This window comes from Humulus lupulus, chromosome 7 (genome assembly GCF_963169125.1).
Source record: "Humulus lupulus chromosome 7, drHumLupu1.1, whole genome shotgun sequence".
Taxonomy (NCBI): Eukaryota; Viridiplantae; Streptophyta; class Magnoliopsida; order Rosales; family Cannabaceae; genus Humulus; species Humulus lupulus.
Genome location: NC_084799.1, coordinates 22377089 through 22404395, shown reverse-complemented (window position 1 = coordinate 22404395; position 27307 = coordinate 22377089). Strand labels below are relative to the sequence as shown.

Here is a 27307-nt window from a genome sequence, read left to right as displayed (position 1 = left end):
AATCACCGGGGCCATATGCCCTGGCTCAGAATAACTAGTCTTAGACTAGACAAGCGCTTATAAGTTCATCGACCTTAGGGTCGGTACAGCGTTAATACCCCATATGAGTCATTCAACACTGATATCAATTAGATCTAATCTTCATTTGGCTCGGCGTTCATGACGCAATGCCATTTCTGACTCTTTAGGCCAGTGTCCCTGACTAGCCAGTACATATACAAGTATTCAACATTCGCTAGGATTCAATAGGCAATCCATGTCCACATTTATCAATCAACATGCCTCAATAATAATCACGCATGTCACATATACACAGGGTGCAATTTTTTACCTCAGATTCGAGCTAGAAAGATTAAAAGAACGACCCTTGAGAACGATCAACCTTTAGTCCTTTAGCGGTCACCTAATCATAACCAAACACGGAACATCATTAACATTAATGACCAGCATAGGTTTCCACACCAAAATCTAGCCTCCAGAAGATCAATCCCAACTAATCCAAGTAGTAGGAACACTCCCGAGGCCTAAAGCTAAGTTCCTGGGGTCAAAACGAGCAAACGGGGTGAAACCAGGGCAAGGGCTGCAGCCCCCAGAAATTCCTAAAGCAAGCGCCGTGGCGCCCAACACCAAGGGCCACGACCCCCAACCCTGGGCCATTCCCAAACGTGTTTTCAACTTCTCCAAGCTTCCAAAATCATACCTAACCATCCCCAATCATCAAAACAAAGTTCCCAAGCTTCCCAAAACTCCAAATCTCTCAAAACCCAAGGTTCAAACCCACCAAAAACTCAACAATTCACTAAGTCCAATTCAAAGCTTAGAAACTCTAAAAACTCAAAACTTTAAACTTAGATTACCTTTGCTTGGGTTGTTTTCCGTCAAATCCTTCGGTTAAGAAGCTTCTAATCTTTCCTAGGATCGCTATGCCCTGATCCTCGCTTGATTACGACTCCTAGAACTCGAGATATCTTCGAAAATGCTCAAACGGTAAAACGAACTATCGAAAGGGAGAACGAGAGGTTTTCTAATCGTACGTTCTATCTAACAGCTACTTCAAGCTTAAGTAACCTCAAATAAAACCTAATGCTCGGGGTCCCAAAAAATACCCCCGGGGACATTATAGTCAAAACCTCAGAAATTTCACCCTGATCTCAAATATTCCCAATTTATCATCAAATAAACATTCCTATTACCCCAAAATTGAACCCATTCTGACAAAACCGCTAATCCATTATATATGACCGTCTCATGCCGAATAGCACGAATAGATCTCCATAATAATGGAATCTCATTCAAAAATCACATTATGCACCCAAATACACATATTCACCCTCAATGGGCCAAATTATCAAAATAGCATAATTATTCAAATGTGGACCCACATGCACACATATAACATCATTTAATTCACATATACATGCATAATATAATTTAATGGCATAATTAAACAAGTACGGCCCTCCCAGCCTACTAATCCCGCCATTAAACCATACCAGAGAATTCGGGGCATTACACTGAGTCATGAAGTCCAACTGTCCTGGGTAATCCTCCCACAAAATCCATCGTAATATCCTCCCATTTCCACTCTGGGATACCCAAAGGCTGGAGCAATCCCGCTGGTCGCTGATGCTCAGCCTTAACCTATTGGCATGTCAAACATCTAGACACATACTCTACCACGTCCTTCTTCATCCCGGGCCACCAAAATAATGTCCGTAGATCCTGATACATCTTCGTGGTACCCGAATGAAGTGAGTATGGCATAGTGTGAGACTCATCCAATATCTCCCATTTAACCCCCTCATCTGCCGAAACACAAATCCGTCCTTGATACCGAAGTAAACCTGTCTCAGAAACTGAATAATCCTTAGCTGTCCCTACTAAGACATGCTGCCTAACCTCTTGCAACTGCACATCCACTAGCTGACCCTCCTTGACCCGCTCTAACAGGGTCGACTGCAAAGTAATATTGGCTAACTAGCCTACCACCAGTTCTATCCTTGCCTTGACCATCTCATCAGCTAATTCCCTCGAGATCTGGGTGGAACTATACAACTGTCCTGGGCCCCTCCGGCTCAACGCATCCGCCACCACATTGGCTTTCCCAGGGTGGTAAAGGATATCACAATCTTAATCCTTAACCAACTCCAACCAACGTCTCTACCTCATATTCAGATCATTCTAGGTAAATAAATACTTCAGACTCTTATGATTAGTGTATATCTCGCACTTCTCCCCATACAGATAACGACGCCACACCTTCAGTGCAAATACCACCGCTACTAACTACAAATCATGAGTCGGATACCGCTGCTCATACTCCTTCAACTGCCGAGATGCATAGGCTATAACTTTCTCATTCTGCATCAACACGCAGTCTAAACCCATCCTCAATGCGTCACAATAAACCACAAACTTCCCCTCCTCCGAAGGAAGACTCAACACAGGTGCAGATTTAAGCCGTCGCTTCAATTCTTGAAAACTATTCTCACACTTCTCTGACCAGACAAATTTCTGATTCTTCCTCGTCAACTTTGTCATCGGTGAAGAAATCTTTGAGAACCCCTCTACAAACCGCCTATAGTAACCAGCCAATCCAAGGAAGCTTCACACCTCCGAGGCATTCCTCGGCCTCGGCCAATCCCTAACTGCTTCAACCTTAGATGGATCCACCTTAATCCCTTCTGCCCCAACTATATGTCCAAGAAAGGTCACCTCTGGTAGCCAGAACTCGCACTTCTTAAACTTGGCGTACAACTGATGCTCCCTCAACCTCTGCAAAACCCTTCGGAGATGCTGCTCATGCTCTGCCTCCGAACTAGAGTAGACCAAGATGTCGTCAATGAAGACAATGACAAACTGATCCAAGAAGTCCTTGAACACCCTGTTCATTAGGTCCATAAAAGCTGCTGGGGCATTGGTCAGACCAAAAGACATGACCAAGAACTCATAATGCCCATACCGTGTCCGGAAGGCCGTCTTTGGTATATCCTCATCCTTGATCCTCAGCTGGTGATAACCAGATCGAAGATCAATCTTTGAGAACACCGTCTTACCCTGCAGCTGATCAAACAAGTCATCAATCCTTGGTAGAGGGTACTTATTCTTGATAGTCAACTTGTTCAATTCTTTGTAATCGATGCACGTCCTCAAAGTCCCATCCTTCTTCATAACGAACAACACTGGAGCGCCCCAAGGAGAATAACTAGGCCTGATAAACCCCAAATCCAGAAGTTCTTGCAACTGTATCTTCAAATCTTTCAGTTCTGCTGGTGCCATCCTGTACGGTGTCCTTGATACTGGTTCTGTCCCCGGTGCCAACTCAATCTCAAACTGAATCTCCCTGCGCGGCGGCAACCCTGGCAGATCCTTAGGGAATACATCTAAATACTCACACACCAACCTGGTCTCTCTCGGCCCTGCCGGCATAACTCTAGTGGTATCCACCACACTGGCCAGCAAACCTATGCATCCCCCTGCAACAAGTCCTTGGCTCTCAGTGCTGAAATCATGGGTACGCGGGATCCAGACACCGCACCCACAAAGACAAAAGGGTCCTCGCCCTCAGGCTCAAAAGTAACCATCTTCTTTCTGCAATCAATCATAGCCCCATACCTGGTCAACTAATCCATCCCTAAGATCATATCGAAATCCTCCAAATCTAACTCAATCAAATCCACCGAGAGTTCCCTACTATCAACCATCACTGGCAATGCCCTAATCCATCTCCTAGAAACTACCAGTTCCCCTGTAGACAATAATGTCCCAAACCCTGCAGTCTGATACTCACTAGGTCTACATAATCTATCAATCACTCTACTAGAAACAAGAGAATGTGTAGCTCCAGAATCAATCAACACTGTAAAAGAAAAGCTAGCACTAGAAAGCTGACCTGTCACTACCGAGGGACTAGCCTCGGCCTCCGCCTGAGTCAAAGTGAATACTCGAGCTGGAGTCAAGCTATCCACCTTCCTTGTTTCACCCTTCTTCACCGTTGGGCAGTCTTTCCTGAGATGCCCTACTGCTCCACACACGAAACATGCCTTGGCCCGACACTCGCCCAGATGGCGTCTTCTACACCTCGGGCATTTTGGATAGGTCCGCCATGCCTCACCTCCACCCTGACGGCCACCCTAACCACCCCGAACCCTCCTATCAGGACCCGCAGTGGTCGAAGTGTCAGGAGTCTTCCTCTTAAAGTCACTGGGGCCTCCGCCCCTACCAGGGTCATATACCTTGGCTATAAACATCTAGTCGTAGACCAGGCAAGCGCTTATAAGTTCTTCGACCTTAGGGTCGGCCCCGCATTAATGCCATGGAGCTATTCAATGCGTGATCATCGACCTTAGGGTCGGTCTAGCATTAATGCCATAGAGCCATTCAATGCATGATTCTCGACTTTAGGGTCGGTCTAGCATTAATGCCATAGAGCCATTCAATGCATGATTCTCGACTTTAGGGTCGGTCCCTGACTAGTCAGTGCCATACACAAGTAAGTCATGCCACCAATTATATATCACATGTCCAATACTCGTAAACAAGGTGTTCAGCATGCTTACTAAACAGATACTAGTACAATTAGGACCATGCACAACCACAGAGGCACAAGCTCTGAACAATATCATACCCGGTATACAAACCATGTCCTAATCACATGTTTCTCATGCATCATATGCAGTATATCCAACAATCCAACATGCACCAATAACAGCCATGCATGTCACGTTTAATAGTCAACCAACATGCATCAAGAATAGCCATGCATGTCATACTCACATTAATCAACCGACATGCGTCAATAATAACCATGCATGTCATACTCAATAATCAACCAACATGCATCAATAATAACCATGCATGTCATACTCAATAATAAACCAACATGCATCGATAGTAGCCATGCATGTCTCATATACACAGGGTGCAGTTTTCTTACCTCAAAGTCAAGCTAGAACGATTAAAAGAACGACCCTTGAGAACGATCAACTTTTAGTCCTTTAGCGGTCACCTAGCCATAACCAAATATAAGGTATCATCAATAAAAATGATTAACATAAGTTCCCAAACCAATATCTAGCCTCCGGGACATCAATCCCCACTTAACTGGGTACTAGGTTCAACCCCGAGGCCTATGGCAAGCATCCCCAAGCTAAAAACACAATTTCAGTCAAAAATGCCCTGATGGGCCGCGGCTCATCCCCCTGACAGAGGCATTTCTGCCTCAAAAGCCACCTTAGGCTGCGACACACAAAAGCCAGGCCGCGGCTCAATACCCAGATCAGCCAAAAATCAGCAACGCACCAGCTCGACCTCCCCTGCATATTCCCTTAGAACCCAACCTTCAAACTAGTTCCAAACCTCAACCTAACACCCAATTTAACCACCAAACATTATCAACAACTCACCCACATCAAAACCCAAGTTAAACATCAACTAAACTTCCATTAATTCCAACTATTAACCATGAAATCACAAGCTGAAAGTTTAAACCCAAAACAGAGTATAAACCAGAAACTTATGGGTGGACTTACCTCAAACACGATTTTGAATCCCCTTTAATGGTTGAAACAAGTTCCCTAGCTGCCACCTTTGATTTCCTAGCTCAAAACCCCAAGATGGCTTCAAGAACACCAAAGAAGAGATGGTGAGGGATGGTGTACGGGTTGAAGATGAAAACCCCTGTTTTGGCTCTGTTATTTCTATAACCTTCTACAGCCAACTAAAGGATAATATAAATCCTTCCAAATGACTAAAATACCCTTAAGTCATTAAAGGCTTCTCAAACCATTCTAAGGGTAAAATTGGTACTTTCCACTTACACCGCTAATCATAATTAACGCTTCCCAATTCCCACTAATCTCAATATTCTCAAACACCAATAAATCATATCCCATTACCCTTTAATTCTCGGTAATGCTCTAATCATTAAATTCACCCCGAGACTCACCCCAAGCCCCGAACTTAAACCCGTTATGACTCGACCGAACTCTTACATCTCATGATCGTCTCATGTCAAATAGCTCGAACCAATCCACCTTATAATGTGGCTATATTAATTAATCACAATCATGCACCCAAAATATACAATTACGCCCTCAGTGGCCAAATTACCAAATTACCCTCATAATTAACATATGAGCCCATATGCATGCATTCACCATCATATAATAATATAATTCACGTAGACATGCATATAATCATTAAATAATATAGTAAATCAATTATGGCCCTCCCAGCCTCCTAATCAAGGTCCTAAACCTTATTAGGAAATTTGGAGCATTACAACCCGGGGCTTAGCAGCTCTGCTCGTTTAGAGTCGTAGGTCGACACATCAGTGCGCCGGAGAGTTTCAGGCCGTGGCGAGCTAGAATCTTAGAGATTTGGCCTGTTGAGGTGACCGAGCTCCAATAATGCTCTGCCTAGAAAAAAACCCTCTTGTAGGGTTGGAATAGATGCTACTCGAGAAGTAGAAGGGCAATATGAAGGGTCCTTCATCAGCGAGAAGGAAAGAGCACCAGGCTCGTAAGCAACAATGACTTTGAGTTTGGGATCGAGCGGGATAGGTCTGTCTCGGGGTCCGGATCTGGATAAATCGTGACCCGAAGTTTCTTCCTTTTTCTTTCCTCGACCTTGCCAATCTAACGTCGGAAATGGTCTTAGATGTCCTCTTGTTCGCACCATGCGTGGTGCTCGTGTATCAGTCGCTGGTTCCGAGTGAAGGGAGACTCCGAACTGGGAGCTGATGGAGAGTAAGGAATTGCGAGCACTAACCCCCACTGATTCTCAGAGTTCTGCGACATCTAACAAGGAAAAAGAGGGTGAGGGTCAGGCATGCAAGGAATTACATAATACAATTTTTGTGATTTGAACTCGAAATCCCGAGATCACGAAGTAAGCTCAATCAAGACCGAGGTCTCGAAAGGACAGATTGAATTCGAAGTGGAACCCTGAACTATTATAAAGTTCAGGCTTCGACCATGTACTTAAGACGAGAGTGGGAAATTTTGGATTCATTTTAAGAATCCCGGATTTTCAGGGACAAAGTTGACGGTTACCCAAAAAGGTGATAATTTTGGGATTTGTGCAATTAAAACCCTAATACATAACCCCCATTTCTTGGCTTACACGATACACTACCATTAATCTGAAAAACCCTATATTTGCATTTTTTACACTAAATCTGGGTTTCAGAACTGTGTTGTTAAAAAAAAAACTTTGAATTAAAAGTTCATGTAGTATCAACTAAACAAAGTGGCTAAGACTACTAATTGCTACAAATATCCTTATAAAACTAGTAAATATGCTCATGGTGCAAAAGAAACATAAAAATGCATGAAGAAATAAAAGTACAAGGCTCAAGAAAAGAGACTTACACACAGAGGCTTGCAGATACAGTGAAATCAACGACTAGAGGAGCGGTTGCAAGAATGATCTCACGGAGTCAAAAATGCCAAGGTTGTTTCGTCTTCTCGGTTTAGAGAACATGCAAAGTGGAAAAAGAATTTTCGGCTCTGGTTTTTTCCCTCTCTGAAACTTGAAACGTAAAAGTGAAGAGGAGGAAGATGATATCGCTATATATATATATATGTCCCAAAAGGAGGTCAAGGGTCGAGCTAATCTGGGCCTTTGGCTGGATTTGGTATTTGGTCAGACGGACAGGTGCAAATGTAACAATGGCGGCAAAAAGCTGAAACATGAAAGGACGTGGGTGTGATGAAAAAGTACTCGAGTACTCTGATTGAGCAGCCCGTGGTTGACGCCTGTCCACACTCGAGTGTGGTAGGTGGCTCAATTTTCGAAAGTGGCTGTTCAAAAGTTTCCTTCTCATAGGATTCAACTGATACTTTTGAGGGGGCAAAATGTTACACCCAGATTTCGAGAATGGATATTTTTTATCTCAAAACTCAGGCTCGTAAGGTGTATGCTCGAGATAAGCAAATTCGTCATGTAATCAACATTAATGAGAAAGTCAAGGACAGTCTCACTAAGCAGTAATGCGACCACATCAGAATTGGTGAGCTCGGAAACTACGTGGTCTCGGAGGAGTTCCGAGGTTATAAGTCAGGCTTGAAGCCACAATGACAATAGTTCAACACTTGTATAAATCTCCTACCATTAGACAAGATGGGGCGAACCGAGGTGTCAAGCTCGCAATGGGTGAACAGTCTCAAAGGTGTGTGAGTCTAGTGTCCAAGCTCGTAAGCTGTGTGTGAATATGTTTATTGTTGTAAAATCCCTATGTTTAAGGGATCAGATGTAATCTGTTATTAAATCCCAAATATCATGAGATATATATATATATATATGCATACGTAGTAACTGTATGCATTTAATTGCATTATTTAATTGATTTGTATAATAACTCATCGAAATTTGTGGGAAGATATTCGGTGAACCACTCTATAAATAGAATAGAACAATTCATTTGTAAGGACTGAAATTTTTTTATTGGGAAGACTCTGTAAAATTGCTTCTAGAAAACTTTGAGAGAATTCCAACAAGTGAATAACACAGACTCGTGGACTAGGCAGATTTTAATTGCTGAACTACGTAAAAAATCGTGTCCATATTGTTTGTTTCCTCTGGTATTTTTGTTTAATTGCTCTTCATTTCTAAGTTGACGAAAAACGGTGTCAAAAAATATAATTATTAAATATCTAGTATTGTATTCTATATTATTAAAATAATGTTTATAATCTTTGAATTTGAATTAATATTAATATAATTATTATATATGTAGTCTTATATTAAATATTATTTAATGATGATATTTTATAATATTTGAATTTATATTAATATAATTGATAAATATATATTTTTAAGTTAGTTTTAAAAGTATATTCTGCTAAATATTTAAAATATTCTGTTAACGTTAACTAAATAAACCGTTAAAACTAAGAATTTTTGTTATCTATACATAGATATATATTTAAAACCTTGTTATTATTATTATTAGAAAATCATCTCTTACTCAATTATTATCACTACACTATAATAAGTGAAAACCCATGCAGAAACTGTTGGCTTAGTTAAAAGTCTTCATCACTCTTTTTGTGTCAACATTAATTGGTCACATTTAACATATATGGTAAGAAGACATACTTGTCTATGTTTGTTACTTTGCCAACCGACATTAACAAGAAGGGATTTATCTTTTGTTTGTAAAAAATAAGTAAAAAGGAAAGTTAATCTTCTATATCTATTTCGTAATTCGTAATACATATTATATTACGTACAGTGTTATATTTAGTAACAAAAGTGTTGGTAGATGACACGTACCAGAAAATTCTAAAGAAAATCAAATAAAAATGAGGTGGAGATGATAATACATGTTTTGTTTGAGGCGAAAAGACCTAGCTTAATGATAGATTGACATAAGAAAATTAATACATATACACATGAATCAGGATCAACCGAGGGATAAAATTAAATGGGTGGCAATTTAAAATTTAAGATTTTTTTAAGGAAGGCTTGAATATTATATTTTATTAAATTTAAGAATTTTTATAACATTTTACAAAATATTTTAAAAAAAATTATAGAATTGTGGTACTCTGTCTGTATCAAAATACATTTAGATTTTTTTTAAAATGATTTTAATTTATTTAAAATCAATAAAGTAATGGTGGATAGATTGCTTCCTAGGCCATTACTACAAATTAACGTACAATGATCAACGATACACTATTAAAAATATTTATAATTTATGCATAAAAATGTGAATTTTACCGTAAATTTCTTTATTTTTTTTAACAATTTTGAGTATTAGTATGGATTGCGAAATAGTAGATTGGAAGAGAAAGGAGATTAATAACTAAAGCCTTGTCTTAAATTCATAATATGGGTAGTAAACCTGGAGGAAGTCAACACTTTATAGAATTATAGATAACCAAACTATAGAAGTACATTATAACAACTCAATGAAATTATAAGATTTATTATGTTTTGGAACTGGGTAATAAAAAGCTTTACATATTCAGAGACATTGATGAAAACTCCTTCGCTGGTGAGCTCGCCTTCGCTGGAAAACAAACAGTCATTATATATTGCTATGTGAATAACTTCAAACTTAATTATATGCAAAACAAGCTCGTCATGTTAAAATCTAGCGACCAGCATCGGTTGTGAAGTTTAGAATACCTTTGGACATGACATGAGAGATGGTGAGTCTACAACTCTTCAAGTAGTTTGACCATATTAATTACTTGTTCTTCATATGTAAGCGGCTGCGGATGTAGATAGCCGAAGTTTGTACAATGCCCTGGAGCTTTGTCGAGATAATGATGTGTCCGCTGATGAGTCCGAATACAACTCCAAATCCGTATCCCACCAATATCGACTTCCACTCGTAGCCATCTTTAGATTCTGATCTATTGCTATCGTCAGAAGGTGGTGTCTCAACCCTCTCGCATTCTTTCGACGATGGAACGCCACATAATCCTAAGTTCCCCTCGTAAGAATAATTTGAAAATGAACTGAGCTGGCTGCCTTGAGGAATTTTTCCTGTAAGTTGGTTATGGGAGAGATCTAGATATGAAAGAAATGAGAGATCTGCCAATTGTAGTGGGATTCTACCAGAGAGCTTGTTTCTAGAGATATCTATTGCTTCAAGCTTATCTAAACGCCCAAGAAATGCAGGGATGCTTCCAGTGAAACCATTAGTTGACAAGTTGAGAACTGCTAGAGATGAAAATCCGTCCACACTGCTTGGAATTTCTCCCTGAAAATTGTTGTTTGAGAGATCAATGACCATCATTAACGATAGATAATCTGATGGCGATGTATCCGTACTCAAATACATGACATCACTCAATGAGTATTGATAATAACCACCCTTTATTGCATCGGCGCGACGCAAGAGTGTAATAGGTTCCTCGTTCACGGTACCCCAATTCCTGAAGAATTTTGATGGTATCTTTCCACTGAAATTATTTAAGGAAATGTCGAAAACATGTAAGTCTACAGAACCCCAAAATGTAGAAGAATTCCATAATGTTCCATGGAATTTGTTTGATCTCAAGATAAGAGCTGCCAACTTTGGCAAAGCTTGTAATGAGAAAGGAAATGTGTCAACTATTTGATTGTGTCCAACATCTAGAATCGTTAAATCCGTACATTTGAACACTGATTGTGGCACTTTCCCTTGCAACTTGTTTGAACCAAGGTTTAACACCTTCAAGTTGCATTCATCTGTACAAATTTCAGGTATGCTTCCACGCAAATTGTTGTGTTGTATGTCTAATAGTAAGAGAGAGATATCAAAACATTGAGGAAGTGTTCCATCCAAGTTGTTATTGGACAGATCGAGAACACTTAACTTGGAAAAGGTGTCAAACTCAAAGTTTCCAGTTAAATTATTCGACCCCAGAAGAAGACTTTTCAGGTTTGCCAATTTGGATATAGAACTTGGAATTTGTCCATTTAATTTGTTTCCATTTAAAGACAAATATTCCAGTCGAGATGAAGAAACATTTTTTATGTTGAGAGGGCCAATAAACTGGTTGTCGTTTAGAATCAGGTAAACTAGAGAAGGCATTGTGAACAAGGACATTGGAATGACTCCACCGAACATATTGTTGGACAGGTCTAGTTTGATAATGGAATTGAAATTTTCAAAAATTTGAGTTGGAGTTGGACCAGAAAACTGATTACCTGATAAATCCAAAGAATGAAGTTGGGTTAGGTTTGCTACTAATATTGGAAACTTTCCATCAAATCGGTTATTAGAAAGGTCCAAATAAAGTAGTTGACTAAGGTTCCCAACTGAAAATGGAATGGGACCATGAAAAAGATTGAAACCAAGCCGAAGAAAAGTGAGCTTGGCAAGGTCGTTGCCAAATGAAAATGGAAGCCGACCAATGAATTTGTTCTTTGAGAGATCAAGATATGTGAGTTTAGAAAGGTTCCTCAATACAACTGGAAGACGACCATTAAAGTTATTGTTTGCTATGTCAAGATGTGTGAGTTGGGAAAGGTTCCCTACCCATGAAGGAACAGTTCCAGATAGAGAACAAGAATTGAGATCTAAAACATTTAAGGACTTGAGTTGTCCCATTGTGTCAGGTAATTTCCTTGAAAAAGCACATCCCTGAAGAACCAAAACATTCAAGGACTTGAGGTAGCCAATGGAATCAGGTACTTCACCTGAAAATTTTGTGAAGGCAATATCCAATAGCCTCAGAGAACTAGGAGACCGAAAGTGTGGTAGAAAAACAGTGAGATCATTATTGTATGACACATCAATGGCTTGTATATTGGGCAGGTGAAAGATATCATCTGGAAATTCACCAACTAGTCTACATCTACTAAGAGATAGAGATACCAACGAAGATAGATTTAAAAGGGATCCAGGTACTGATGAATCAAAGCTGACCCAATCTAAGTTAAGCTCTCTTAAACTTTTCTTATTTTTAATAACGTTCTCCATGTCCAATTGCTCTTTTAAAAATATGTAGTTGTTAGAGAGATCAAGTGAAACCAAATTGATCAATAAAGAGAATTGTGGGGGAATATTCCCCAAAAACATGGAGTTTGAGAGATTGAGATGAGTTAACCTTGAGAGTTGGCCAAAGCTTGATGGAATTGGGGAGGAAAAGAAGTCGTTGAAGGCCATGTTGAGTTGTTGAAGTTGGTACAAGCTGAAGAGGCTGCTATTAGCGCTGAAAGTCCCTCGAAGCCCACTGTTGCTTAGATCAAGGCTTAGTACATGACCAGTTGACATATTGCAATTGACTCCACTCCACAAGCAGCAGTCTGTACTACCATTCCAAGTAGCCGTTACCCCGCTCTTTGACTGGGAAGCATCACTATAGTAAGGCTCGATAATTTCAAACTCTTGTTTCAGCTGCATCAAAGCAGCGCTTTGATCAGAGAGACATCTAAAGCTGACCAAAGAATCTGAAACAACAAAGCAAAAGCAGAAAGAAATGAGGTAAAGTATGAGGTATGGATTATGGTAATTGAGCTTCTTCATTGTTTAGAAAATGAATTGTTGCGATTTTAGTATGAGATAAAGCCCCAACAACTATTATTATTGTATTGAATCAAGAAAGAAAATGTGTGAAGTAGAATTTTCCAGTTGCTCGGCTTTATATGGATAATATCATAATTTGCGTAAAAGTCATCATAAATTTTCAAAGTCTTCTATATCTGACCTTAGTGAGTCATCTTCACTATCTATCAAGTCTACACACGGTATGTGTCCAATCTGTATAAAATATAGGCACATGAAAAACTCTGTACACCGTTTGTCTAATATAATCTCAAGTGTTTGTTGTGTATATATATGTTGAAGAGATTTACAAAGTTACATTATGAGTAAAAGAGAAAATATATTTGTTGTGACGTTTCTAGTAGTGCTGACTCCGGCCACGCTCATACTCGTGCTTTTATTCTATCTGTAATTTCTTTTTTGTTTTTAACATTTTGTGGCTGTAGAACATATATATATTATTTTAAGTTAAAATACTCTTCAAAATAAGATTATTAGAAATTAGACATTATAGTTAGTTTTGTGATACCACAACAAGAAAAAATGGCTTTTACTTCGGTTTTTAAGCTGGATTTACTTCGGTTTTCGCTAAAATTCGCAACCGCAGTAGTTCGGAGCGAAGTAAAAAGTAGTTAAAAACCGAAGTGAAAAATAGGCTTTCTACTTCGGTTATTATGTAAAAACCGAAGTAGAAAGTGGGGATTCTATTTCGATTTTTACATAATAACCGAAGTAGAAAGTGGGGTATGCTTCCTTGTTGGGCACTTTCTACTTCGATTATTATGTAAAAAGCGAAGTAGAAAGTGGGGTTTCTACTTCGGTTTTTACATAATAACCGAAGTAGAATCCCCACTTTCTACTTCGGTTATTATGTAAAAACCGAAGTAGAAACCCCACTTTCTACTTCGTTTTTTACATAATAACCAAAGTAGAAACCCCTCACCCCATTTTTTTTAATAATAATTTCTAATTATTTTTAAATGACCTAATTCTATTTTTTCTTTTTTCCCCACTTTCTACTTCGGTTATTATGTAAAAACCGAAGTAGAAACCCCACTTTCTACTTCGCTTTTTACATAATAACCGAAGTAGAAACCCCCCCACCCCATTTTTTTTAATAATAATTTCTAATTATTTTTTTATGACCCAATTCTATTTTTTCTTTTTTTTTTGCCCTAATTATTTTAAATAGTCTAATTATATGAATTTATAGTTATATATATTTTTACAATTGGAATTGGTTTATTTTCATTTAATTTATAACAGAAATAAAAATAACAAAATTTATACACTTAGAATTAAAATTCTTATAAAATTAAATATTTATACATTCACATAATTGTTAAGTAGAATAACATAATCATTCATATATACATTCACATAATTGTAATTAAGTAAAATAACATAAACATTTATATATACATTCACATAAAACTAAAGGTATGTATAAACAAAATAGTCTTACTAATAAATTTAAGTCATCAATCGGCTTAACTATTCTTGTTGGATTTGCAAGATGTCCTCCCGATCCTTGGCGACAATTTGACTACTAGTAACTTTGTCATTTAGTTCATTCTACGAAACAAACCAATGATAGATTAAATTAGTAACTTGTAACAACACTTAAAAAAATTTCTTACTTTGCTTTAAAACACTTACATCTCTTTCTTCAATTTTTTTGTCCAAATTATCTTCGACAAGAGTCTTCTTTGTTTCTCGCGCTCTTATCCAAATTTCATATCCATCTACATCTTCCACTCCTAGTTCTTTTTTCTAGGACATCAAACATAATTGAAGTTTAATTATTAAATTTTCCTAAGTCTAACAAAATTTCGGCAGCATAACAACTGCATTTTAACATCTCCAAAAATTTTAAAATCTGTAAATAACACACAAAATATATCGACATAGTGTGCAAATTGAAAAAGAAAAACAATTAATAAAATCTATAAAAAATTGGCAGAGTTTCCTTTGTTTTTGTAGCATATCCCAATTTTATAATTATATATAAATTCAACACAAACAAACACAAAATCAACATACATAATTCCATCCTTATATCACCGCCAACAACAAATTTCTCAGAACCTACTTCACTAAAGTAAAGCATGCAAGATTTAACTCTAATTTTATAAATAAATATTGCAATAGTAATAAATAAAATTTAAAGATTACTCACCTCCAATATTACTCTTGAAGTCACCCAAAATCAATACTGAATTGGCAACTAAATCAACAACCCTACTAAAAAGCTTAAACAAAAATAAATAAAAATCAATTACATAATTAATTAAACTAGCTACATAATCATCAAACAACATATCAAGCTAGCTAGTTATAGAAAACAAAAAACAAATGTCACTAATAATCCAAACATTTCAAGTTCTAACATTGGCAACAACATTACTTATTGAAGCTATGTTTAGAAATTTAAATAGCAAGTCACAACAATTTTTAAATTTTACTAATATATATATATATATATATAATTAATAACATTATATAAAATAACAAAATAAAAAAATATATAACACAAATATACTAAAAAACAAGTATTAAATTCGGAATAATATAAAAAAATTAACACAAACAAAGTTTTAAGGTAACAAACATTCTTTGATGCTCAAAATAACCTCTAAATCAATATTAGCAACTCTAAAACATATATATAATAAACACATTATATCTATAAGAAAAAAATCTGAAAATATTATAGAAAATAAAAAAAAAATCATACAACACAAAGATTTAGTGATTCATACCTTTTTTGAAGCTCAAGAACTTATTTTAAGGTAAGAAAACCAGCCAAAGTCCAATAACAATACCCATTTTCGAACCCTAAAAATACCCACACCCAAAGTCTTTATTTTCTTCCTCAAAAATAAAAATGGAACTAATATTTCTGTTTTTAAGTAAGAAAAATGGTTTCAAATGGTAAAAAAAAACATAAAAAATGGTATATTTTGTGAAACCCTCGTGGGAGTACGACAACAATGGAGGTTTTCTGGGTTTGGCGTTTGAGATTTTTGCTTCAGAGAGACGAATGAGCCGTGGGAGCTATATATTAAGGGTATTAAAACTCTTTTACTTCGGTTCTTATACAAAAACCGAAGTAGAAAGGGTACTTTCTACTTCGGTTTTTGTAAAAGAACCGAAGTAAAAGCCTTTAGAGCCGCGTTTGGTTGCTCCACTTTTCACTTCGGTTTTTTCATAAAAACTGAAGTAAAAAGCCCCGATTTAGTGTGCAAACCAAACATGACCCTTGTCTATTTTCTATTTTAACTTCGTTTTTTTAAGAAACCGAAGTAATAACCTTTTTTTTATGTACTACCATTCCCAAAAGCGAAGTAAAAACCCATTGAAAGGCTTTTACTTCAGTTTTTTTATATTCTATGTGTAAAAAATGAAGTAAAAGCCTATATTTCTAGTAGTGTACCAATAACATTTTATCTTATTATACAAAATAAAACATATAAACATTGTATAAGATAAATAAAGTGAATTAACTATAATAAATTAAAGAAAGAGGCTTCCAAAATAAATATATAAAGAGAGAGGCAAAAAGATAAATTTATTAGAGATTGAGTAAGATATGAAAGGGAAAGGAATTCTAATACATTGTTTTTATAATATTTTAGGGTGAGTCCGCTGAATAGTAAGCATTTTTACCTTATGGTACAATGTTATCCTGTTTTATGATTTGTATTCATAGTAAAGTTCTTGTAAATTTTTAAAATAATATGAATAATTTATTCTGCTGAAAATATAGTTTCAATCAAAATTCTTAATTGTGTTGTACTAGTACGACAAAAAATTCAGCATAATAAATTCTTAATTTTTTTGAAAATCTACGTGATGTTTGTTATAAGTATAATGAAAACCGTCATATAAAATAAATAGTATTATAATTTATCCTTGAGTAAGAAACAAGATAGTGTCGACCAATACAATAAAAAGACTTACCTTTACCAAATAATTTCCCTAATATTGTAATCCAATATAACTTATCTGTTGATAAGTTGATGGGCTGTGTCTGTGTTGTGTGCAACTAAAAAACAAAAACAAAAGAAGTGATGCTGCACTCAGGAGGTAATGAGGTGAACAAAATGGCAAATTATTAAAACTAATTTAGAATTTTTTTTAAATGTTAGACTAATGTTCTCAAAAGTATATGTCTTAGGGCCGGTTGTTTTGGGTAGAAGATGGGAATGGGAATGTTGAGCTTTTGAACATGTTTGGCTCAATTTTTAAGGTTGTAAAATTTTAATATTTTGTTGGACCCATATGCTTTTTAGTGGGTAATCTTTACCACTTTGTCTATGGATCAAAGGTGCGTTAAAATTAAATGGGTGGCTATTTAAAATTTAATTTTTTAATAAATAAAAATATCATTTTGACCTTTATATTTTTCTTGAATACAGGACTTATTTTTGTATTTTATTAAATAATATTTTAAATCCTGTGTTTTATAAAATAGATTAAAATAGTATCCGTAGACCTAATATTTGTTAATATATTTTGAATTATAAAATTAATTCTTAGGTCATTGAAGATAAGATGAGTTCATAGTATCATTAGAAAGTGATCGAGGAATTGAGAAAAAATTATTATATTTAAAAATATTTTAAGTAAAATTTAGCCTAAAGTACTATTTTAATCAATTTTATAAAATACCCGAGTCAAAGTCATATTGGGAAAAAATATATATATATAAAGGTAAATATGGTAATAAAGAAAATATTGTAAAAGTAGTCAAAAGTCATGAACATTGACTACCTATTCCAGCAGAGCAAGATATCTTGCTTCATAAATGTAGTGTCTTACTCTCTATAGGAACAAGAAAAAAGTTCAAAACTAAAAAAACAACCAGATCAAAGAAACTGTACAGGCCTTGGGTTGATTTGCAAATTCAATCAAATCAATTTTCTTTTGAAGAAATTTTTTGAGTTGTCAAGAAACGTGATTTGATTCTGGTTCAATGATTTCTTCAGTTGGTTGATTTGGATGTTTTGGGAGCTCCTCTGTGTTTGTTCTTCAAAGCTCTATTAGCTCCGGCAATGGATATCGTCGGAGCTTTTGTGGTCGGCTTGGTATTCATTTCGGTAATGGTTATTCGGTCAACCGACTTTCTATTTGACAAAGAAGAAAACGTGTTTTTGAAAAAAGAATTTCGAAGAAAACATTAATGAAAGAAATAAGTAGAAACCGTAATATTGGAATGTATTTTTGTAATATTTTTATTTATAAAACCATTTTGTTTTTTTAAGGAACATCAAGAAATGGAATTTAAGTTTAATAAAATGTGTAAAATAGCATAGGCGGCTTCCCCAGCACACCCCCTAATAGTGGTGCACTGTTATAACCCCTTCTTTTTTTACCTGCATGATTTTTTGTGCAATTTTTTATATTATTGTATATATTATAGTTATTTGGAGTATATGGAAATTTTTTTAAAAATTAAAATAATTTAGAGTGCCAAAAATTATGTTCAAATAAATCATTTTCCACTCACATAATAAAAATAATCGTGCATGCAACAAATTTTCAACAATTATTTTCGACACTATAAATTATTCAATATTTCTTAAAAATTTGTAGGATGGTCTAAATAACTACAATATACATGATCATAAAAAAATGGGTTTATACTTTTTTGATCCTGTATTTTTTCTATTAGTGTCTTAAAAAATTTATTTTTGGACCATATATTTTATAAAATAGTTCAAATAGACCTTTAAACTCAATTTTGATGAAGAAAAAATTAAATATAACAATACAGTTTTTAAGCAGAATGATTTTATTTTTGTTCTGAATTGTCAGTTTAGTGAATTACTTGTGATTTTAGTTGAGAAAAGTTTGATAAAAATCGGGTTTGGGGTTCTATTTAAACAATTTTATAAAATATAGGGTCCAAAAAGTAATTTGTCAAAATACAGGGTCCAAACAAGTAATGAGACAAAACACAGGATCCAAAAAAATATAAACCCTAAAAAAATTGCATCAAAAACAATTTAGGCACCGAAAACAAGAAGGGGTACATCTAGGGATGGAGAGAGAAAAAATATTAGGAGGGAAAAATATATATAAAATTATTTGAAGGGCTTGATTGCTAATTTTTTCTTAAAATATATATTTTTACTAATTTAATATATAAAATATATAAAGAATGAAAAAAAATGGGGGGTGGGGCTTGAGCCCCTAATTTCTATCACTGTGCCTCTGATGCACCATTTTTTTTTAGGGGTGTACATGATGATTCCCTATATATATATATATAATATTTTTTTTATATTGGGGGAGGGGAATTAGAACTTGAGAACTTTTCTTTGTGAGAAGAAGTGTGATACCACTTAGGTTATGCCTATGACCACAATAGTATATTCCACAAAAGTAGTAGAAATTATTTTGTTTAATCAAATTGCATTGTTTACATGTTTTATTACATGATTAATTATTATTAATACAAACGTTTATAAAATCTCAAACATATGTATAATTATAATTGTAGTGACTCGGTCACAGTAGAGTATAATTGTAATTATATGTTCAAAATCATTTTTGTCATAAGATTAAATTAGTACACTGGATTTTTATTGATTGGGTAATCTACGATAAGATCTAATTACACATCTGGTGTGATGTCATATCCAGGACATTGACCAAGTAGATACGATTGGATGTATTTTGTACATTAGACTGGACCGATATTGATTATTGACAAGATAAGTAAGTATCATTATTATCTAATCTAATCATATCACAACGTTGACCATATGTTAATTTAATCTTAATTCTGAATGATTAATATTCTAGTAATTGTATTATTCAAGTCTTTTGATTTGTTCATTACCAGCTTACCTTATGGACTAGCTCATACGTACATATTGGAGATTCGATAGTATAATTGAGTGAGAGTATTTATCATATATATGAAATCTATAGCTTATGTTTATGAAGTGAAACAATGATTTTCTTATAGCTTGGTTCAAGTGTTGTAATTAAATTTATGGAAATATCATTTACAAAGAACTTTGTGAGAGTTAAGGATAAAATACCAATGATGGGTAAAACGGTAATTTTCACCCATCTCATTAGTAGATCATTTATAAAGGATTGAATGATAATTATGGTTATAACAATGGATAACATATTTACATTTAGTGTAAAACGTTCTATGAATTCAATAATGCAATTCTGAGTCTATAGTAGAGTCACGAGAAATTAATAAGGCAGTGAGATTATTTGTTATAAATAAACTCCTGGTAACTTATTGGAGCTCGAGTTCATAGATCCATGGTCCTCATGTCATCTCTTATCAAAATGAACTCAGTAGTCTTGAATAATTAGTTTAATTATTAATTATAAAAATATCATATTGACTAGGTCAATGAAAATAAATAATGTTAAATTATTTATTGATATTTTGTGAGAAAAGAAATAGAAGAAACTTTAAGGATTTTATTGCAAAGTCTCAAAGAAAGAGTATTATAGCTAATTGGGATAATTTTGTTAATATTGATAGATTGATATTAGTATTAATAAAATGAATTAAATAAATGTCAAAATTATAATTGGTTAATTTTGACAAGTATTTAATTAATTGTAATTATTAAATAATTAAATTAAAATGAGAAACTAAAGCCTATTTTATGTCCTAGCTAATTGCCTATGTATACTAGTGTTATAGAATGTATTAGGTCAGATGAATTTGACAAGGTAAAAATTCACTCCTAATATTCTATACGTAGCCGTCCACTCCCTCTTAGTATTCTCTCTAGGAATTCTCTTCTCGTGTGTTGAGACTTGCCCACACAAACACTAGGTTGTTTTAGAGAAAGACTTGGAAGACTGTGGTCTTGTTTCAAAGTGATTTGGACTTCTTACAATACCTAGCATTCAGCAAGGACAAAATGTTAGAGAATCCAAATGATGTAGTCATTGTTCTGCCACGCATCTTGTAAGTATTCTAATGATTTTATTATTGTATTTACGTATCTCTATAATATTCACATGCTTGTATGATTTTATGCTTTCTACTATATATATTATTTTGAATATATATTTATAGGGAGCATGCATATAGACTTATATAAATGAGATCATATAAAAACTATTCAAGTAGTTACAATTCTTGTAGTTAAATACCTATGTAAAAAATTTGACAGCAAAATTACTCAAGTAGTTACAGTTCTTGCTCTTAAATACCTATGTAAAATTTTGGACGACAAAACTACTTAAGTAAACTATTAAAACTAACTATATGAGACATGTGACAGCCTCCAATTTGTCCATTTTTTTTATTTTTAAATATTTTAAAATTAATTAAAATTTAGGGAAAAAATTAATTCCTAAAAAAATAAATAACATATTTTAAATTTATAAAAAATTAAAACATATATTTTAAAGACTAAAAAAATAACATTAATTTAAAGAAAAATCTAAATAAAAATCATAAAAATTTCATTTTTAATCAACATGAAATTAGATTGTATTTAAGTTTTAGTCAAAATCAAAATGATTTTTTTTTTATGATTTTATTTATATTTTTCATTAAATTAATATTTTTAGTAATAAAAATAGTGTTAAATTTTTTGGAATTTTAAAATATTTTATTTTATTTTTTCTAAATTTTTATTTATTTTTAAAATATTTAAAAATTAAACTTTTAGGAATTAAAATATATTTTATATTTTTTCCTTGATATTTTAATATTTTTTAATTATTTTAAAAATATTTTGGACGAATTGGAGGTTGTCACGTGTCCCATATGGTTAGTTTTAACAGTTAACTTAACAATATGTAGTTAAGTTCAAGAAAATCCACTACTTAAGTAGTTTTGCCGTCAAATTTTTTACATGGGTATTTAACTGTAAGAATTGTAACTACTTTAGTAGTTTTGGCGTCAAATTTTTTACATAAGTATTTAACGAGTTGTATCTACTTAAGTAGTTTTACTACCATTATCACTTTATTTTATTTCCACAAAATTATTTATTTGAAAGAGTATTTTATGGTTTTGCTATTTCCACACTTGGGAGTCATGCTGAATAACATATGTTGGGTCAACTGTCGAGAATCAAATAAGACACGTAATTGAACAATACAATAAAGGGATATTTGCGACAATAATACCTATATAGTTAAGTTTGTTACACTTAAATGCTTATGTAAAAAAATTGTGGCAATAATGCCTACCGATAATGTTTTGATGCAGCCGTTGGTCCCTGAGCCGTTAGGGGTATACAGGGTACACGTGGCACAACCCGATTGGGTTATGTTGACCTAGAATTTGGCCAACTGACACGGAGTCAGATTCGCTTGATGCGGACAAACACCTTGGAAAGAATGTGATGACGAAATAATAAAGAACACAAGAGTTTATAGTGGTTCGGCCCCAGAATCTGGTAATAACCTACGTCCACTCGAATTGTTATTGATATAGAATTCAAAAGAGTGATCAAAGAACTAGGGTTCAATGAGTTTCACCAACCTCTGAAGAACAAGACAATATATCAAATGATCAGAAAGCGAAAAAAGAAGAAGATCAGATCCCTTTCCCTTGAGCTCTCTTTCTCTATTTATAAGCTCAAGGAGGATTTACATTAATTTGTTACAGATATGATTTCTTAAATAATCGGATACTCAGGAAATCATGGGAGATAATTTTGGATACTATCATAACTGCATAAGATCTTTTCCGCGTATAACATGCGTACGACCAGGCTGGTCGTATGAAGAGATTGAACGTTGCGACAATAGATGTCTTCCTGGTCGATAGTTGAGCACGAATTCTGCCAGATGTCAGCCACGTGTATTAAATGTTCGCCATGTCATTCATGCCTGTTTTTTGGATAACAGGTTAAATTATTAAAATTTAAAACAAAAACAATTAATGTTTCTGTTTTCGAAATAACAAGTTTTAAAACTAATAACAAAAAAAACTGATTGTCTGAATAACAAGTTCTAAAACTAATCTAAAACAAAAAAATCTAAAAATTCCTTACCCAGAAAAACGATCGAAGCTTTCCCCCCGACCTTACCCAGACGCTCTCCCCCCAACAGTATAGAACTTAAACCCACTAGAAGAGAACTTGTAATTCCTTCGAATTGGGGGTTAAGGCATCTTTTGCATTGGGTTGATGGAGATTGAAAAAAATTTCCATTGTCGACCACCAAGGCCAGTGGTAGAAAGAATGACTTGGACAAACAAAAATCCTGGGCGAAGATTCAGAACATGCAACAAGTATCGGGTAAGATTGGTCTCCATTTGTTTTTGTTAATTTCATTCATTGAATAAATGATTAAGTGTGTTGACTAGAAACTTTGTATGTTTGGGTCAACTCAAATTCATGGTGGGTGTAATTTCTTTGAATGGATAGACCCTCCCATGTGCCAACGAGCAAAGGTGGTCATCCCTGGACTACTAAGAAAAATTGGTGACCTTGAAGCTGAAATCACACCCCTAAGTACGACAACTGACATTGGAAGTCATCGGCAATGCAGTGGTTCTTCAAATGGATTTGAGACACAATCTCACAACCTTCAAAATGTTGGAAGAGAAAGCTGTGAAAGTTGTGCTGAAAGCAGGGGTAGAGTAAATGATGGAGGTCGAATGCAGTGTTACTACTTTTTGAATACTTTGTATTTTGCTGTAATTCTATTGGTTGTGGTTATTTGGGCTACAAAATCAAAGTAGAAGTTTTTGGTATTGTTAGTTTATTTTTGGGTAATCTTCATGTGCAGTATTGGCAATGACAAAGCTATTGCACCCTAGGCATTGTTTTGTAATGAATTTTGTTGTAAAACGAAACCTCGAATCAATGTAATCTATCTTGGTCTATTTTGAATTCAGTATTCTAGTTTCTGTATTTTGTAAAATAAATATGATCAACAACTAGTTACATTCATTACCATAAGAGATTGGTACAAAAATATAGGCCTAAAAAGCCAAATGTATCTGATCTGTACATGGCCAGCATGACCTTGTCATGACTCAAAAAATAGATATGATCAACAAGTCTATATGATTAGTGCAAAAGGTGATTTGTACATGACTCTAAAATGGTCAACATAACACTTTCATGACTCAAAAAACAGCCATCAACCACAACATCCAAATACCAACTTTGCATAACACATAACAGACACCAAAATACAAGATTCGACCACTAGTTCAAAATAAAATCAAAAGATAAAACTCCTTCCAGTCAGACAGTATCGGGTTGAGCACTATTTGCGCCACTAGTTCCTCATTTAGCATGTTATTTCAGCATTCTTTCCTTCCTTAAAAGTGTGGCTTCAGTTGGTTTCTGCAGTGGTGGACGACCTCTCTTTTTGACCACACGATTCTAAAATAGGTTGAACAAACAAATATTTAGCTCCGAATTCACAAAACAATGATAAAGAAACTAATCCTAATTCATTCTTCAATCAATGATAAAAATTATCTAGGAAGAGAAGAAAGCATAAAGTTTATACCTCAACCACCTTAGCAGATTTGCATGTTTCTCTCCTGTGCCCTGTTTTCAGACAATTACTGCATGTTTTAACTTGTCCAGTTCTTCGAGCTTTCTTTAAAGCAGGTGGAGGTTCATCTGTCTCCCTTCTCCTAGCTTTCTTAGGTCTTCCAGGCAGCTTCGTCTCAAGTGGTGGATCAATTGGGTTGAGTCCTGTCTGAGGCCACATATCTGGACTAGGCATAGGATGCACACTCTGTTCATATGCTTTTTGCAACGATTCTTTTTTATAGAATCCGTGGACATAATCAAAGATATTACCTCCCATGAACCAGATAGTAGTTAGTGCATGGCCACAAGGAAGCCCAGATAGTTGAAATCTCCTACATGTACAAGTTCTGAATTCCAAATCGACAACCAAGGCATTACCATTACTGCATTGAACCTAAAACTTGTCAGACCTAGTAACTATACAATGCTTTGCAACCTCTTTTTGCTTCTCAATTATCTTCAAAATTCTCTTCCCCACAGGTTGAGTCATCTTCTCCAACTCAGCTTTTTTGTTATAAAACCGAGACATCAACCAAAATATAATTTTCTCTAGTAAAGTTATAATTGGATTGTCGCGAGCATCAAGTATGGCTGCATTGAAACTCTCACACAAATTATTCACCAAAATGTCACATTTTGGGTACTCTGAAATATGTGACTTACGCCATTCTGTGTGGTTCTTCCCTGCCAGCCAATTGTAAGCACCATCCGAGACATCCTTGACTTCTTGCATTGCTCGAGCAAACTCAACTTGTGTTGTAGTATTAGCTACTGCCCACAAAAGTTACTTAAGTAAAAGCCCAGGATATTCCTTTTTAAAGTTAGCATGAAGATGTCTAACACAATACCTCACCTCACACCCACTAAAGATGGCTCCCACTGCATTTTCTTATCCTTTTTGACGATCACTCATCATTGTCACCTTGGTAGGACTCAAATTCCTGAGATCATCCTTCAATAGCTCCAAGAACCAAGTCCAAACCTTAGTGTTTTCCTTTTCAGCAACACAGTAAGCAATGGGAAACATGGAGTTATTACCGTCAATGCCTACTGCAGCCAATAAAATGCCCCTACAATATCCTTTTAAAAAGCAGCCATCAAGACCAATTAGAGGTCTACAACCCCCCTAACCAGCCATTTCTACATGCCTTAAGACAAATATAAATACGCTGAAATGTCCTTCTCCCATTAACCAAATCAGTTTTCAACTTCACAGTAGAGCCAGGATTGGTAGCCAACAACCTTTTACTGTAATCATCAAGAATGGTGCATTGTTCCTTGACAGACCCTTCCAACATCTTCCTTGCTTTTGTCTTGGCTCTGTAAAATGTCCAGCTAGACACACGTGAGTACTTGGTCTTTGCAGTTATCTCCCTAAATGCAGTGTATTCCATACTTGGATTTAGCCTAAATTGCTCCAAAAAGTGCTTTGCAAGCCAAGTTGAGGTCAGTTTTTTATTGTCCAAAACAATGTCACAACTATGCTTGTCAACAAGTGTTTTGACCCTCATTGTCTTGCCATCTGTTTTGTTAACTATTGAAGCAAACAACATCCATTCACAGTTTGCACCCTTGCACTTAACTCTAACTTTATTTGAATCATTGGTAATAAATACATATTCTCGATCACCTTCAATAAAGTACTTCCTTATTGCATTCCTTAAAATTGTAACAGTGGCAAATTCCATGCCAAGAACAAATTGGAAGTTTTGCATTTTGGTTTTTGGGTTGAATTCTTTAGAATTTTTACCAGCGTCAAACTCATCATCTGACTTCAATTCGTGTAACTCCTCCTCATAACATATACCATCTGAGTCTCCATCGTCAACATTTTGAGTACAAAAATCTAAAACTGATCGCCACCACCTCCTAGGGTCAGACTGTGTACCCATCTCTATCTCAGCTTCAACATCTTGCTCAAATTCTTCCTCCTCCAATATGAAATCTTCATCATTTTCTCTTCTACTACAGCCAATTTACTTTCCTTTCCCTTTTCTGTCACGCTGAACTTTGTCCTGGTTCTCCTCAGCTGTATTTTCCCTCACATCAGCTTGCTTTCCTTTCCCATTTCTGTCACCCTGAATCGGTTCTTGGTTCTCCTCAACTGTATCTTCCCTCACATCACCAATATCATCCTCTGAATCTGAAAGCACAACCACCTCTAGTATTTGGTTCTCCATATCACTTTCATAATCCATGTATTCAAACTCTTCTTCATAATTCTCTTCATTAGGTTCATCAAAGTCAACATCCTGAAATTCCTCTGAATATTGATCAACATCAAACTCTTCTTGTTCCCCATCAATGGCTGCATCAACAGGGATACCAACAACATCTGCAGGGACATCACAATCATTTGGTAGTTCCTCTATAATACATCTTTTTAGATGAGGTAAAGTGGTAGCAGGGACATGTTTAACAGCTTCGGAATCTTCCTTCCAATCTAAAGGTCGGACTGTTTCAGGAAAAACAAGATATATGTCAATCTTTGTAGCCCGATTCCTCTCTATATCCTCTACAATTCTTAGGATCTCCTTATCCCCAACCACCATGAAGCCCATATTAAGCACATTTCCTATTGGTTTATACATAAAACCCACTGGAAGTTTATGTCCTAAGTCCAAGGACATTCCATCCAATTCCATCCTAGTGAAGTAATCAGTATCCACCTAATCAACATAATCAAATTTACCTCCTTCATATCTTCTATTGCCGAATGGAGTAAACCAGCTTCCCCCATGGTGTATTAAGATGTTAGTATGACCATCAGCTAAATAAAGACAACTATGGTTTAGAATATTGGCCTAGT

General features: G+C 35.2%; 2 protein-coding genes across 2 annotated transcripts; both read right to left on the bottom strand.

Moving 5' to 3' along the window:
- Positions 1-9807: 9807 nt before the first annotated feature.
- On the bottom strand, positions 9808-13175 carry LOC133790935 (putative receptor like protein 25). The gene is made up of 3 exons (XM_062228783.1): positions 12555-13175; positions 10141-10922; positions 9808-10021 (listed from the first exon to the last, which is right to left on the bottom strand). The coding sequence occupies exons 1-2, from the start codon at positions 12971-12973 to the stop codon at positions 10202-10204; spliced, it is 1140 nt and encodes a 379-aa protein (XP_062084767.1). The 5' UTR covers positions 12974-13175; the 3' UTR covers positions 9808-10021; positions 10141-10201.
- Positions 13176-24252: 11077 nt separating this feature from the next.
- LOC133791483 (uncharacterized) lies at positions 24253-26390 on the bottom strand. Its single transcript, XM_062229406.1, has 5 exons — positions 25667-26390; positions 25408-25578; positions 24935-25269; positions 24470-24703; positions 24253-24339 (listed from the first exon to the last, which is right to left on the bottom strand). The coding sequence occupies exons 1-5, from the start codon at positions 26388-26390 to the stop codon at positions 24253-24255; spliced, it is 1551 nt and encodes a 516-aa protein (XP_062085390.1).
- Positions 26391-27307: the final 917 nt, after the last annotated feature.